This window comes from Brassica napus, chromosome A8, assembly GCF_020379485.1.
Source record: "Brassica napus cultivar Da-Ae chromosome A8, Da-Ae, whole genome shotgun sequence".
Lineage (NCBI taxonomy): Eukaryota > Viridiplantae > Streptophyta > Magnoliopsida > Brassicales > Brassicaceae > Brassica > Brassica napus.
Window position 1 is genome coordinate 14,418,269 of NC_063441.1, and position 14,783 is coordinate 14,433,051.

The window sequence follows — 14,783 nt, forward strand, 5'->3', positions numbered from 1 at the left end:
TGAAGGGGAAATTTTGTATGGAAAATTGAAATAGCGGACCGTAGTTTAAGAGGAGAAATTAAATTGGGTCTACGAGTGAACAAAACAAGAGAAAAAGCCCAAAAATCAGAAACTTTAAACGACGTCGTGACCTCCAGGCGCCAGCTAAAAAAACGTCGACTCTGTTTTTTCTTCATATACTGGCTAGAGACCGATTATGTGGTCCGGTTCACTTCAGGTCTTCTTCTCTTCGGTTAATTTCGTAACCGAGGTTTGAATCGAGCCGGTTAGTCGAATTAGCCTACCGGATTTTACTGGTTAATTTCTTCCGGCTAAAAAAACGGAAACTAAACCATTTTTTCCCCAGGTTATACAGAGAGAGGAGCAGCGTTCGCCGATAAGTTTCGCGATCTGTGATCTTAGGAGGAGAACGGAAAATGGCGTTCAGAGGGAAGGAGATGATGAAGAAGCTGGTGAAGAAGGTCGGAGCGGAGACTCTAACGCCGGAGCTGAAAGAGAAGCTCAAGGCTTGTGTTCCGGATTCCAAAGTCGTGATGGGCAGAGCCAAGCGCGGTCTCTACGCCGGCCGCCATATCCAGTACGGCAACCGCGTTAGTGAAGACGGTGGCAACAAGTCAGTCTTTTTCCCTCTCTCTATCTCTTTGCTTTTAGAGCTTGTGATGCTTTTGGTGTAGATGAATAGCATCTAACAAGCTAACATGTTTGGTTTCTTGAGGCTTACTAGATTGTTAAAATGAATCTTGATTTTCGTTTGAAACTATTTAATAGCTCTCAAGATCATGCATGCCATTCTAAAGATTCTCACTTTGGAGATAGAAATGTAGGATTCATGTATCTCTGTATGACTAAAGTTATCTACTTTAGAGAGATAGAAATGTAGGATTCATTTACATTTTGTCTGACGAAGTTATCCACTTTGGAGTTATGTACCTCTGCGTGACTAAAGTTATCCACTTTGGAGAGGATTCATGTACCTCTGTGTGACGAAACTTGCATTCTTGATCGAATTTATGTAAATGGAATACGTATATGTTTTTTTTAAGTCCTTCTATAAGTCTGAATGGTTTTGTAACTTTTTGTTAATCTGAAAGTTGTGACTTTGTGGTGTGATTTGCGAACAGGTCAAGAAGATGTTGGAAACCGAACGTCCAAGAGAAGAGATTGTTCAGCTACATATTCGACCGCCACATTAAAGTCAAAGTCACAACGCACGCTCTCCGCTGCATCGACAAGGCAGGAGGGATAGACGAGTACCTGCTTAAAACACCATACCAGAAGATGGACACAGAGATGGGTCTTTTCTGGAAAACCAAAGTGGAGCAAAGATACGCAGAGCTAGGTCAAATGGAAGTAGCCTTCTTCAATCCAGAGGACGAAGCCAAGTTCGAACAAGGGTTCAAGGACTTGAACATAGCTAAGAAAGAGGCTCGTAGGGAGGCTCGTAAGGAAGCTAGAAGAAAGATGTATGGAGATTATGGCGGAGAAGAGAAGGGTGAGGGAGAAGCTTCTCTTGAAGCTGGAGGGTCAGAATCACACCAAGATGATCATGGGTGGTTAGAAGCTAATGCTTAGAGTGTTGGCTCTTGTTTCTTTAACGTTTTAGATTTTTGGAAGATGAGAGAGGTAAGTGATGTTGTTTAGGTTTGATTCCTCCCCTACGAATGAATCCATAATTAAGGTTTTGGCTTTGATCAATGTGGAACAAAGGTCTTGTAATGAGCGGTTTACACCCTCTTTTGGAATTTGGATCTCTAGATGCAATAAGTTTTGTTGAAGAAAAACTTGCAAAAAGACCTTCAATGAGTAGCCTTCTGCATATTCTCAACACAATGCATTCAGGGCTGTGAAAATAACTTTTTCATTGAAAGGAGAAAACAAAAATGTAAAAAGTAAAAGTGATGTCAATGCGTTTACAAGCTATCAACTCTGAACAATGCTAAGACTATGTTACATACACAGGCAATACAGCAGCTATTACATGCTTGTTTGTTTGTATCTTATCTCCCACAATATCTCCACCAAAACTTTCTCTTGATTCCCTTATCAGCCTGCGTTGTTACACAGAGCTTGAAACTCGCTGGGGTGGCCAAAGTTATTAATGACCTTACAACAACACGTATATTTCGTATTCATATACAGTGGCCGGAGTCTGTGGCTGCAGGACATAGATGTGTCTCTCAGCCATCAGGTCCATCATGGTATCCAGCAGCTTTAGAACCGTCTTGCTACCAAAACCACTGGCCCGTTTCTTTAAACCAGAGCTGCTTCCTCAGACAATTTGCAAATATCCAACATCACAAACATTTGAATTTCACACCCCTTCTCGTTCCTCAAACGAACGCAATAACATTCTCTCCCGAAGCAACGGCCAGTCTTCGCCAAGTTGAGTTGGATTTAGCTCCATTGCAACTCTAAAATCAAGCAAAGACACCGAATCCTGCTCTTGCGTTATGCCAGACAATTGGTTGCCAGTTTGTATCTGCAAGCTATTACTCGGCCACACTCCATTTACAATCTCCTCTCCGCTCCGTCGTGACCGAGCTCCAGACAAATCAACGCATGATTTGATCAGCTTCTTCAAGTACACGTCCAACACGTTGCTCAACATACTAGAACACTCCGCTGAAACCCCTCCAAGACCATGTGCTGCTGCAATACTCTCCATCCGCTTTCTCAACATCTCTGCGTCTGATAATCCACCACTGTCATAGCAACTAGTGACGTCAGCCCTGGTCGAAACTGGAACAGTTCTGCGGGTCCCACTGACACTAGCTGCGCAAAATGGTATCCCTAGAGGTGCCGTTACAGGACCCTTGGAAACAACCAATCTGCCTCGCTCACCTTGAGCTTCATCATCTACGGCCTGACCTTTATCCGGTATCTTCAGACCTCTTTCATCAGAATATAGACTTGATTTATGATAAGCAAACGGACCAAAGTCCTCGTTCTCAGTGTTTCTATTACCACTTTTGTCTTCTCTACTACAAAGTGGCTGATGGTTTGGACCAAGTGGACTAGGCCTATCTCTGACTGTCCCCACACACGTTCCAGACCGAACCTTATGTAACACCCCATTTGACCGAACATGATCATTCCTAGCAGGTCCATCTTCTTTCCCAAGCACCAAAGATTTGTGACCAGGAGGTGGGGATTTAGCAAGAGATGCATTTCTCAAGATGGAGTGAACCAACTTGTTGTGTAGAGGAAGATTCTCCCTCCCCAAAAGACGGTGACACGACTTATCAAACTCACTCTTAGTAAGCTTCTGACTCAGAAACCTCCCCAAGTAGTAAAAGTACCTTCTAGATCTCTCAACCCCAATCTTCTTCACAATATGCGCTTTCAGCTCGGCCAGATCAATCCTGGGATGATCTTCAGGACGTTGCATACTTCTCTTTCTTCTTCTTCTTCTTCTTCTTCTTCTAAAACCGATGGAAACAGTCAGAGACGCAGCCTCTCAGCGTCTAAGCTTATCTTTCACACCAATAAATCCAACTCATTAACTTATTGTAGCTTCTCAAACTCAAACCCAGGAGCATTTCAAGAACCTAGCTGAAGCTTTTAGTACGAAGCCAAATCTCATCTTCCCTACTATTCAGCTGACTCCAAGAAGCTTAAATCTCCACCTTGGCTGATTCAGTATATATATATTACAAACCCTAACTCAAAAAAAGTTACCAAATCAATCAAAAAGTCACCAACTTCACGAGCGGGTGAGAACACGAATCTGCATTTTTTTTTTAATCTCTTCCACGCCCAATTCAGAAGCTGAGGAGTCGAGAATTACCGGAAATTTCAGCTGGAGAAAGTCGAGATCAGTGGAGTTGAACAGAGCACACGAATTCGAATTGATGAAGATGGGGGAAGCGGGCAATGAGAAGCGGGACCCAAAGCTTTGTAAGACGAGAAACAAGTGTTTGGAAGATTGAAAATTGAGCAACTTTTTTTTTTTGTTGCTCAGATTGACCGGAATTTCGAATTCAGACAAAAACCCGAACAAAAGAAAAAAAGTATGTAACTTTCTTCTTCCGACCAAACCAGTAGTGTTCTTCTTCTATCGGCTTGTCGGATCAATTCTTGGTGGGCTTGTTTGTATTGCTGCTCTCAGATTTGAATGTCTGAAAGTTTCGCTTTCTGTGTGTTTATTATTGCCCTTTCGATCGCTGCTTATTGGGTTTTGTTCGTTTTCTTCTTCTTCTTTTTTTTATTCTGTCTGTTTTTTTTTTTCTATGTTCTCTCTCTGTCTTGATAAAATTTGCTTATTGCGTTCAAAAAAAGTTTGTTTCGCTGCTCCAGTTTCAAACTTACAACACAAACATTAAAGATTCAGAAATAAAAATAAACAGAGACACAGTTTGACTACAAAAAAGAAGCTAAAGAGATAAGGAAATGACAAAAGACCTTGGTAGAGGAGACAAACAGTGTGGGATTGAAATCTAAAAGAGATGTCTCACATACTCCTCCTACCTCATAATACTCTCCTACTGCATTGGGTTGTTCTTGTTGTGTACAGCTCTTTATTTTCCCCGTCCTTTCCCTCGACCTCTTCCCCTACCTCGCCCTCTTCCTCTTCTCGTGTACGCCAGGACCTTGCTAGTATCCGGGCTGCTACTTGCCGAGTTTGAGCTCGGTAGAGACTGGTCTCCTGGGAGCCACTCTTCTTCATGCGAGCCACTCGAGTCGCTGTTATTGTTTTCTTTGTCAATCGTGCCATCTGAGACATCATCAGGAGTTTCAGCTACATGCTGAGAAGCCTCGGTTTCATCTGGTGGTTTCGGTTTTGGTTCACCTTCCATAGCCACTGGTGAACTGCAAAAAACAAAGGCATTGTTTATGTCATCTTATTATCATGTCAGACCAACCATACAAAGGAGCTTGTGTTTTCACCTAGGTGATGAAGATGGGAAACCGTTAGAAGCAGGATGTGCTGCCCCTACTTCATCAGCTTCTTTTGATGTTTCAAACACATCTTTTGGGATACAAAGGTTCCCAGTTGCTCCAAGAGCCAATACAGCTGCATATAAGAGTGCAAGTAAATAAAGAGAACCAAACTAAACATCATCCAAAACCAATGGTAGTAACAAATCCAAAGTGTGTTACCATTTGTGGTGTCTCCAATAGTCGAGCTAGGTTGGATCAAGTCGTCATGTACACCGGTTCTACTATCAAATACGGTTGAGAAACTTAATGAATACACTGAAAAAAAAAAAAGGATCTGACAAGAAGAAACCTTTGAGGAGCGGTTGTATCTTCAGATGTCTTGACTCCTTGTGTGGAGATCAATTTCATGTCCAAAACAACTCCACCTTATCAGAAGAAATTGAATCCATCAGACAGACTTATATGATATCAAACACGAGGGAGTGAATACAAGGAAAGGATGAAGGGAGAAACTAACGAGATCTAACTCCTGTTTCTTCAACGTCTTGGTTAGCTTCCGTAGTCTTCAATCAAGTAAACACACACAAGGAGGGAATTCAAAATGAGATTAAATTTTTTTTTGTCATAGAGAGACATGGTGTTAAGAGTGCTTGCTTGTTACCTGATTATGTTCAGAGGTCGGTATCGTTGACTCTGGTGGAACCCCGCTTTGTTCATTTCGTAAAGCTGAAAGAACGGGAAGCAAAATTAGTTACAGCTTTGTTTCATGTTGTCTCTTGCTGAGAAACTATTTCCACATACAGAAAAAAAATACCTCCATCAACATAGGTGATATGTTTAGGTTCCAACGGTGCTACACTACTTGGGGATACAGTTTTAAGCATTTCCTCTGTTGCTTTAGCTCTGACTTTACGAATTTCATCTTGAATATTCCATGACGGATTAGAACGGGATCTCCTTTTCATCTGCAATTTTGGTACCAAAAAGTCATAAATGCATATTCATAACTCTAGAGAGCCTCTAGAAAGTACACGCTAGTATGCAACTTTTCTTTTGGTACATGAACAAAAAACATTTGACCATAAGAAAAGTATGCACTGCACTGCATAATATATTGGAAAGCTTTCTGATGTACCTTGGAAGAGGATAAGTTTCCAGCACTATAAGGAAATGGTGTCCCTTCATTAAGAAACTGCTTCCCAGCTTGTAACGGTGACCGAAACTCTGAGTTGTTCGCAGCGGGAGATCCCCATGGCAGACGAGATCGCATATATGACCTGGCCACGTCCACAGGAGATCCAGCACCATCTTCAGTTGCCTGGAGATTGAACATAATTTTGCTGGAGATGGTGATCTTTTTACTAAAGCAGTGGTAAAATGGTGAAGATGAACAATTCTTATGAACTAATTCCAACAGATAGACATACTCATAATCATTAATCAGATGGAGAGAAAGCATGACACTGAATTTTAGTATAACAGCAAGTAATGACTCAGGGAAACAAAGACATGAGAGCAGAGTTTCCAAAACTTACTTTGGATTTTGAATTGGATGCTGATTTCTTCTCTTCCAACCATCTTTTTGCTTCCATGACAGCTTTATTGGACATTTCACCCACATTCACCTCTAGAAATAAAAAAGCCAGAAGATGTGTTATCACATAGCCTAGTCCAGTTAGATTGCACAGTCTACCATCAGTTACATACCACTTGCCAATCCATTGTCACTATGCCTACCCTCATTAGAAGCGAGGACACTGGGATGATCTACAACCCTCGCCTTGATGATATCTATTAATCTATCTCCCTCTTCCCTGAAACCACATAGACATCATTAAACAAATGTCACATATATAATATATTTTCAATATATGGCTACGAAAACAAGACACTTCGAAATACCTTGCAAATGTTTCTTGCATGAGAAGCTGCTCAATTACACGCTTAGAACCGAGTCTTTGGATGGTTGATTGCTGGGCATTCACAAGGTCCTATTAACACCAAACACACATCATACTCAGTCCACATAAACTTAAATCATGCTTCCATTAATTACATTGTTTGAAAACGCTAACTTTGTGAACTTTACTTCTACGAAACCATCTACACATGCGCAATCAAAGCTCGAACCAGTGAAAAGGTAGACTCAGTACCAAACTACCAAAAACTTAAACTACAATCTTCAACAACACCAACCACTATACAAAAAGAGCTGAATCAATTATGTTAAGTGTGAACCATGGATTTGAGAAAACCGATCATAGGAACACTGTCTCTAACCACGTTCAAAACATTGACATAAACGACAAGGGTGGTTAGTAACTCTACCATTGTTTCATCTTCTGCAAACTCAGTGATGTTCTTCTCAACATCCTCATCACCTTCAATATCTGAAAACAAGGAGGAGACCATATTGAAACCTACTTCGAAAGAGAGAAACGAAGACGCAAAGCTGGCTAGTTTTCTTAATCCAGAACTACATTGTATATGAAAAAGCTTAGAGCTACATTCTCAATTCAGACGGGGCATAATGATGGGTCACACCTAATTGAATCCGTATATGAAAAAGCTTGGAGCTTGAGGATTAATACGAAGTTGACAGCTTTTAAAGTAAGTAACTTTAGCTAAAATAGAGTAACAGTACTTCACCTACCATTATTGAAGGAAAGAGAACAAAAGGAGAAAGCTTTTAATCAAAATTCAAAATTTGAAACCAAACGGTAAACTTCAGATTCCGACCAAGGTTTCAATCTTTCAAACTAATCTTGTCTGAGCACAAATGAATTTTATTACACACTGTTAAAAGTGGGAAGCTTTGAGTTAGACAACACATACCTGAAGACGAATCCTCACCCTCCGAAGAAGATGAGGAAGACTCAGAGAAGACGACGGAAGAGATGAATTTCCCGGCGCCGGAGGCAATGGCGGTGGCAGGTTTGTAAACGAGCCTGGAGATCCAACTAGGGTTTTGCTGAGGAGGATCCCGAGATCTTGGAGCAGGGCGGTCATACGGCGTCCTAAAGACGGAGGTCCGGCGTGGTCGAACAATCTTGCCTCCGGTTCGAGGCTGACGTGGACCGGCGTAGCCGGAGACGGAGTCCATGAGAGGAGGAGGAGGAGGAGGGAGAGAGTTCGTTGAGAGGGATTAATCGGAATATTAAGGAATTTGGTCGTTATTTGTCGTCTTGTTGTTCTCCTCTATTTTTTTTTTTTAATTATTGGGTGAAAAGTTAGTTTCCTATATTACAGGCCAACTGTTAAAATTTATTTCCTCTGATAAAATTTAGCGAAGTAAAAAAAAGTACTGAAATAATAATTTTTTCTGTATTTTAAAGGTCAGGTTTTAATATTAAAATAATAAATTATTTGTGTTTATTTGTTGCCTTTTTTCAATCAATATTGCACCATTCATATTTTTACACTTTAGTTTATATTTAAAATTTAAACAAAATACATTAACAAAAATCTAAAACATCAAATTTTTAAATACAAATAAAAATATAAAACATCATTCTTTTAAATACAATGGGATTAAAGTTTAACTATAATCATTAACAATGAATATTTTTTTTGAACCACAATTAACAATGAATCAAAATTGAGTTTTTAATTCATGTGGTGTACACAAAAGTTGATCAAGGCTAGACAATCTACTAAGCAATGTCAAGCAATGTCTCATATTAGTTTCTGAGCTTGTGCCAGTTATTATCAAATGTGATGTGTAGCAACAATTCCATCTCTCAAAATATTTTTCTTTTTTTGGGTCAAAATATATATCTTCATTGTTGAAAGACGAATGTAAGAGACGAAACACGGTACAATATCCAAAAAAAAAACTTTTTCTGTTTACGTTTTTGTACAAGAATGCTACTGCCACAAAAGAAAGGAAGAGAGAGAGAGGTCCAAAACCAAGAACATCCACCATTGACTACGAATAGGCTGGTCTGCTTCAATCTCCAGGTGACAGAGAGAGAATAAAAACAAGAAGTTTAATGTATAGAAAATAAGAAGATAAAACACAGAGTGTAGAAACAGCAATGATACCTAATTTTCATAGAAACGGGAACGATGTCTTCTTAACCTGTAAAAACCAATAGCATCAAGCAACATCCATCACGTAACACCATCATATAAACTATGAAAACAAGAATGTATATCTATGTAGTAGATGAATCTGACCTTTGATGCACAGAGTTACTTCTGTTAACTCCACTTGTAGTGGTGATGAACTCATCATCAATCTCATCTACTCTATACTCCGGGAACTCAATCGACGCAACCGAGCTGTCATCAGAGTTGGAGTTATCATAGCTAGAACGGCTACTCCCTCCTCTCCTTGCTCTTCTTCTATTCCTCGCATTCCTTATATTATCAAACATCTTATAAAAGATACAAGATGTCCACCAGCTTCCTTCATTGCTAGCCACATCCTCAAACTCATCTCCAGTATCATCATCTCCATACTCAATCACATAGTCTCCTAAAACAACTCCTCTCGGAACCTCCGAGTGAATCGTGCTCAGCACGTCGATGATCTCAGACGACTGCTGGAAATTCTCCCAGTCGAGCTTCCTCGCAGGATCGATCTTGGAAGGACGAGAGTCCGGATGCTCCGACTGAGCGTGCTTGCGGAGCTCCGTGTAAGTACCCGTGAACCTGCACCGTTCTTCCTCGCAGCAACGTTGTTTCTCGTCGAGACGGAGACGAGCTTCTTCCACAATGACCCACCCGGTGACTTCTCCTCTGCAGAGTGGACACAAAGGTTTGCAACTCTCTTCTAAGACCTTTGACCTTGGCTCATCAGGAGGAGGAGGTGGTGGGTCTGTTCCGTATGCGGTGATGAACCGGTCCAGACAGTTGGAGTGAAGGTGGTCTGTGTTGCAGACGAACGCACGGCATCCGTTGTCGTAAGACGAGCACTGGAGAAGCACGCCGTTGTGAGGGGAGTCTAAGCAAATGGGACAAACTAAGTCGTCCCAATTGATCGTAACATGGCTGCAAAAGGTCTTTGCTTGAAGGTGGTTCTCGCAAACATGTTGTAGCGCCGCCATAAAGTTCCAAACTTGTTTTAAGTAAAGTGTCTATAAACAGAGATTCGATGCAAACCCTTCTACCTACGTCATTCCTTGATAAAGCAGCCTGCGTATGCAAGTTAAAGGAGACAGCTTGTGAATAAGAATGCAGAGGCAATTCGATGGAGACTCATAAAGCCTAAACCTTTGGAAAAGATTCAGTCTCTCGTGAATACACACTACAAACCCAGTTAAGGAGACTAGCAGAAATGAGAATTGGATTCCAAAATCAAACCGATTCAGAAACCTATAAGCAGAACCCTAAGCAAAAAAAGAGCTAGAAACAGATCCAAATCAATCAATACGCAAACACATCTAAGAAGCAACAATATCAACAGAGAATAGGATCGAATCAAAAAGTCGAAGAGGAGGAAGAAGGAAGAAGGAGAAGGCTGACCTTTGAGATTGGCAGTTTCAAGGGAAGAAGACGAGATGGGGGTTTCTTGTGGGGGATAGAGTGTTTCAAGCAAAGCCTCCTCCTTTTTTTTTTTATCTCTCCTCTCTCAGTCCACCATGTACTACTTTTACCTTTTCAATCATTATTAAAATAAAGGTTTACTTGATTAGTCTAAATATTTTTTAAATGCTGGTTATAATATTTTAGTATATGTTCAGATCGCATAGGGAAATGATGTATTGATTGATATAATGTTGGAAAACATGTCACTTGTGATTTTACAAAGAGAAATGTCACTACACCTAATATTTTTAGGAAAAAAAAACATTTTTTAATTTTTACCTTGTGACCTTCTTCTTTGTGGCCTTTTCTTTTTATATATAAATTTTGAAATTCTAGTTAAACCATAAAATATTTATTTTCTGTTCTACACTTTTATTTATCATTTAAGACTATAATTTTTAATTTATGAAAGATAATTTTTTTAATAATTAATGTAAACTTAAAAAAGATAATTAAGATGATGTAATTATTTTTATCATCGATTAGAATATGCATAAATAGATAATTAATATTATTTTATTTATAAAAATAAATATATTTTAATTTTAATTTATTTGTTTAATTTTAAAATGACAAATAATAAAAATGGAGGGATTTTATTGTGCATCTTTTAGCAACTCCTAACAAATAAAATATGCTAGATGATAGGAAGTCAATATGCTTTTAGTTGGGCCTTCCTAAAGTATTGGGCCTGGTACAGATAGTTGGGCTTTGTAAACTAAGAAAGAAGAAGTTCCAAAATAATTAAATCCAAAAGCTCTTCCCAAAGAGCTTGGTTGTGAAAACGCCAACTGAGATTTCTCCAAAACGCACCCATTGCTAAAGCTTTCCCTGCGTTTTTACACCAACATAAACATTGATTCGACATTTACAATGAGAGACTGGTTGCTAAGAGTATTCTTTTACCTCGCTGTATCGAGCAACTGTGTAGCTAAGCCTTTTCTTCTGTGGGAAGGTGAGACCCAAATAGCTCTAACTCCACAAACAGCCGGTTTAGCTTCTTCTTCACATACAATGGCTCTGTTGTCTAATCTATCATCTGATTCTGGACATCTTTTTGATACTTCTCTTTGCAACACAATGTCTCCGAAATGAATGGTGGTTGAAGGCGATGATCTCTCTTTCTTTAACTGTCTTTTATCATCAAGAGGAGATATGATCTTAAATGCTTCCTTGATTGGTTCTGCAACTAGACATCCAGAGATCCTCTGAGAGGAGACAAACAGATAAACCTGCACAAACAAAGTAACTCTTGAAACCGCTGTGAAAGTAAAGAACTATACATAGCACACAACAAGCTAGCTCTTGAAACTCTCCTTGTGATTTCAGTGCTAGTCATAGACATAGAATCACAATAAGTCAATGTCTTCTTCCTGAGGTTGATAAGTAAAGCAAGTGTTTTGTAGCAAGTACCAAATGATCATGTATGAGCTATGGAATCTATACAAAAGGTTTAGTTAAGTCGTGGATAAAGACTAAAGCTACTCATTACCTTACAATGTCTGTGAAGAATCCAATCCTCACCTAGCACAACCTCCATCATCTTCACAGCCTCTTGCACCTGAAAAGTGCAAACAAATAACCCATTAGATCCTCAAAATGAAGGAGCCATTACATGAACCAGCGCAACAAAAACTGTGAAAAGTATGAACCTTGTTCCTATGTGCATGAGAATCATTTTCCAGTACCATAACAACACGGTTCTTGTCCAAAGAAGGCGATGTGAAGGCTCTCTCGTTCTGCCAACCCTGAGAAACCCAATTATAAAAACCGAAACTTTATCAAACAACATCTACAAAAATCAAAGAAACATGAAAGCTCTGATGGGTCGTAACGTTACCTTAAAAGGGATTCCGTTCATATAGTCCTTGTGAAAGCTTTGATGATTCTTCTCATCCAACTCATCTCCAGGAGCATACGTAGCTCCACACTCTGGACAATGCCTGAGAAGAAAGTCAGATTGGCCTAACTCTAAGTGGAATTGAGTATAGCTACGCTTCTTGTTGAGTGTTTTAGGTGCAAAGGAAGGTCCTTTCCTCGGTGGCTTCCCAATGGGTTCCTTAAGCACTTCACTTCTGGAGTGCCACCAAACATTTTAAGAGAAACCCACAAAACTCGAAGAAGCTGAAGAGAATCAAACCACAAAAGATAGTTCCTTTACCTATCGGCTTTGGGAGATCGACGCTCGTAGGTGTTGACGATGACGTTCCGATTATTCTCCCAGGCGGATAAACCATCGTCTGTTTCTGGTGTTACTGAGGCGGCGATAGGAGGCGAAGACGAGGGCTTGAAGAAAGAATTGATCTTTGATTGCATAGCTTAGTGAGATTCAATTGTGCTTAGGTCCGTCCCTTTCCTCTTCTTCTTCTTCTCCCAATTTGGCGGCACAGAGATTTTTTTTCTTTCTAATGGTTTACCGCGGAAACGGTTTAAGTACAAATTGGCTAACCGGATTGTTTGTTTGAAAAGTATAGACTATAGAATCTGAGAACCAGATTGTATTAAGGTCCCTTGTATTTATCAATGTTGTTGTACCAACACTACAGCTTTGGTATGAATGATGTTGAATAATGTTCATGTATATACAGTAAAAACTCTATAAATTAATTAATAATATTGAGACTTTAATATTTTATTAATTTATAAAGATTATTTCTAGGAACTTTAGTATTAATTTATAGAGATTATTAATTTTATTAATTTAATTTATAGGGCCTTTAATATTTATCAGTGTTGTTGTACCAACACTACAACTTTGATATGAATGATGTTGATTAATGTTCATGTATATACAGTAAAAACTCTATAAATTAATTAATAATGTTGGGACTTTAATAATTTACAAAAAAAATTCATTTTCTAGATTATTTCTATTTTAAGATATATTTTTCTAAAATAAATTTTTTTTATTATTTTAATGTATATACATTAATTAACATTTTGAAATTCGACATTTGTATTAATTTTACTATATTATTTGGTGTATATAAAATATGTTTCAAAGAATTTAAATGTGTTTTTAGATATAATTTTACTAAATCTCATCAAAATATATTAAATGTTAAGACAATATAAAGATAATTCCATGGTTAATATAAAATAAATAATATAATGGTTGGTTTGTACTTATAAAAGATGTATATACATATAAATTATTAATTTATAATTTTAATGGGACCACATATTTACATTGGATTTTTTGAAAAGATATATATTGTCTTATTATTTTATCGATTTGTGTCATATTTTGAACCGGTCCAACTTGGGACCGGAGAAATTTATTAATTTATGGTGTTTATTAATTTATCGAATATTAATTTATTAAGTTTCTACTATATATATATATATATATGTACCCAACTACATTAGAAGAGTAACAAGTGAAAGTGAATCTGTATTGAAAGTGAAAGGAATATATTTTCGGAATCATACAACTTGTTAACTGCTAAATCCATAGCTAGAGATATTATCATGTTCACAGGACCATAAAAAAGTCAAACGGGACATATCCTATACCTTGAACGGCCGGCATATCAAGTGCAGTCTTCAACCAATTTGTACAAGTCCACAATCTGAAATAACAAAGTAGAGTTACTGTTTAACCCAAAACATAAGTGCAGCATAATTTATTCACACAACACAAAAAAATGGTATTCAAGAACTAGACACAAAAGGGGTATACACAAAAGGGGTATAATTAACGTACTCATAGAGAGTTTGTAGTAGGACAAGTGGCTTACATTAAACGAAATAAGTGATGATTGATTGTGCACTAAGTTTACCGTGGAAAAGTGATGAGGTCAATGCCCTTTTTTTTTAAAAAGTGATGAGGTTAATATGTTGATTAATTAATAATTAGCTAATTTTAACTAGTTTTCTCTAACTAGAAAAAAAAAGATATAAAATAAAATAAAATTATGATCAAGCATATTAACCTATGCAATGTGTTATAAAAGTATAACTAGATTTTGACTCGTACAACCATGTGGGTATTTATTTTCACATTTATGTATATATATATATATATATATATATATATATTTTTTTTATTATTTACATAATTAGTATATATTTTTAATGTTATGCATATATTTAAATGTTTATATAATTATTTTAAATATAATAATTTTATAATTTTCATGATGTAAATTAATTAATTATTTCAAATCATCACATATATATGTTGCTTATTATTATATATTTGTTCTATTGAATTTATGTTTGATTATCAAACCAAAATTTTTATGCATGAAACAACATATTTAAAAATTATTTTGTATTTAATTTATTATGATTCTGGCCGTAATCCAAAGCGGTATATTTTCTTTAGCAATTTTTTTAATGTTTATTCATTTAAGATAATAAATTAT

The 14,783-nt window shown here is 37.7% G+C and overlaps 5 protein-coding genes across 10 annotated transcripts; 1 reads left to right on the plus strand and 4 right to left on the minus strand.

Annotated features, from left to right (window-relative positions):
- Positions 1–177: 177 nt before the first annotated feature.
- On the plus strand, positions 178–1,775 carry LOC106424198. The gene is made up of 3 exons (XM_013864951.3): positions 178–265; positions 347–613; positions 1,122–1,775. Exons 2-3 carry the CDS (start codon positions 417–419, stop codon positions 1,570–1,572), a joined length of 648 nt encoding a protein of 215 aa, XP_013720405.2. The 5' UTR covers positions 178–265; positions 347–416; the 3' UTR covers positions 1,573–1,775.
- Positions 1,776–1,841: 66 nt separating this feature from the next.
- On the minus strand, positions 1,842–4,162 carry LOC106424197. Its single transcript, XM_048738910.1, has 2 exons — positions 3,788–4,162; positions 1,842–3,659 (listed from the first exon to the last, which is right to left on the minus strand). Exon 2 carries the CDS (start codon positions 3,386–3,388, stop codon positions 2,312–2,314), a length of 1,077 nt encoding a protein of 358 aa, XP_048594867.1. The 5' UTR covers positions 3,389–3,659; positions 3,788–4,162; the 3' UTR covers positions 1,842–2,311.
- Positions 4,163–4,241: 79 nt separating this feature from the next.
- LOC106424196 (protein KAKU4) lies at positions 4,242–8,073 on the minus strand. 4 transcript variants are annotated; one of them, XM_013864949.3, is made up of 13 exons: positions 7,717–8,073; positions 7,210–7,271; positions 6,784–6,872; positions 6,589–6,695; positions 6,417–6,508; positions 6,017–6,199; positions 5,744–5,846; positions 5,543–5,607; positions 5,399–5,444; positions 5,231–5,306; positions 5,101–5,162; positions 4,888–5,014; positions 4,242–4,809 (listed from the first exon to the last, which is right to left on the minus strand). In XM_013864949.3, exons 1-13 carry the CDS (start codon positions 7,982–7,984, stop codon positions 4,518–4,520), a joined length of 1,572 nt encoding a protein of 523 aa, XP_013720403.2. In that variant the 5' UTR covers positions 7,985–8,073; the 3' UTR covers positions 4,242–4,517. The 4 variants fall into 4 exon arrangements, with proteins under 4 accessions (XP_013720403.2, XP_013720401.2, XP_048594866.1 ...); XM_013864947.3 differs by having other exon boundaries at positions 5,708–5,846; XM_048738909.1 differs by having other exon boundaries at positions 5,101–5,159; positions 5,696–5,846.
- Positions 8,074–8,702: 629 nt separating this feature from the next.
- Positions 8,703–10,557, minus strand: LOC106424087. 3 transcript variants are annotated; one of them, XM_013864832.3, is made up of 4 exons: positions 10,351–10,557; positions 9,061–10,020; positions 8,926–8,962; positions 8,703–8,825 (listed from the first exon to the last, which is right to left on the minus strand). In XM_013864832.3, exons 2-3 carry the CDS (start codon positions 9,930–9,932, stop codon positions 8,926–8,928), a joined length of 909 nt encoding a protein of 302 aa, XP_013720286.2. In that variant the 5' UTR covers positions 9,933–10,020; positions 10,351–10,557; the 3' UTR covers positions 8,703–8,825. The 3 variants fall into 3 exon arrangements, with proteins under 3 accessions (XP_013720286.2, XP_013720287.2, XP_013720285.2); XM_013864833.3 differs by having other exon boundaries at positions 8,703–8,828; XM_013864831.3 differs by having other exon boundaries at positions 8,703–8,835.
- A 433-nt stretch (positions 10,558–10,990) lies between these two features.
- On the minus strand, positions 10,991–12,806 carry LOC106424171 (protein CHROMOSOME TRANSMISSION FIDELITY 7-like). Its single transcript, XM_013864915.3, has 6 exons — positions 12,575–12,806; positions 12,254–12,488; positions 12,066–12,161; positions 11,906–11,974; positions 11,320–11,645; positions 10,991–11,244 (listed from the first exon to the last, which is right to left on the minus strand). Exons 1-6 carry the CDS (start codon positions 12,727–12,729, stop codon positions 11,091–11,093), a joined length of 1,035 nt encoding a protein of 344 aa, XP_013720369.2. The 5' UTR covers positions 12,730–12,806; the 3' UTR covers positions 10,991–11,090.
- Between the last annotated feature and the right edge of the window lie 1,977 nt (positions 12,807–14,783).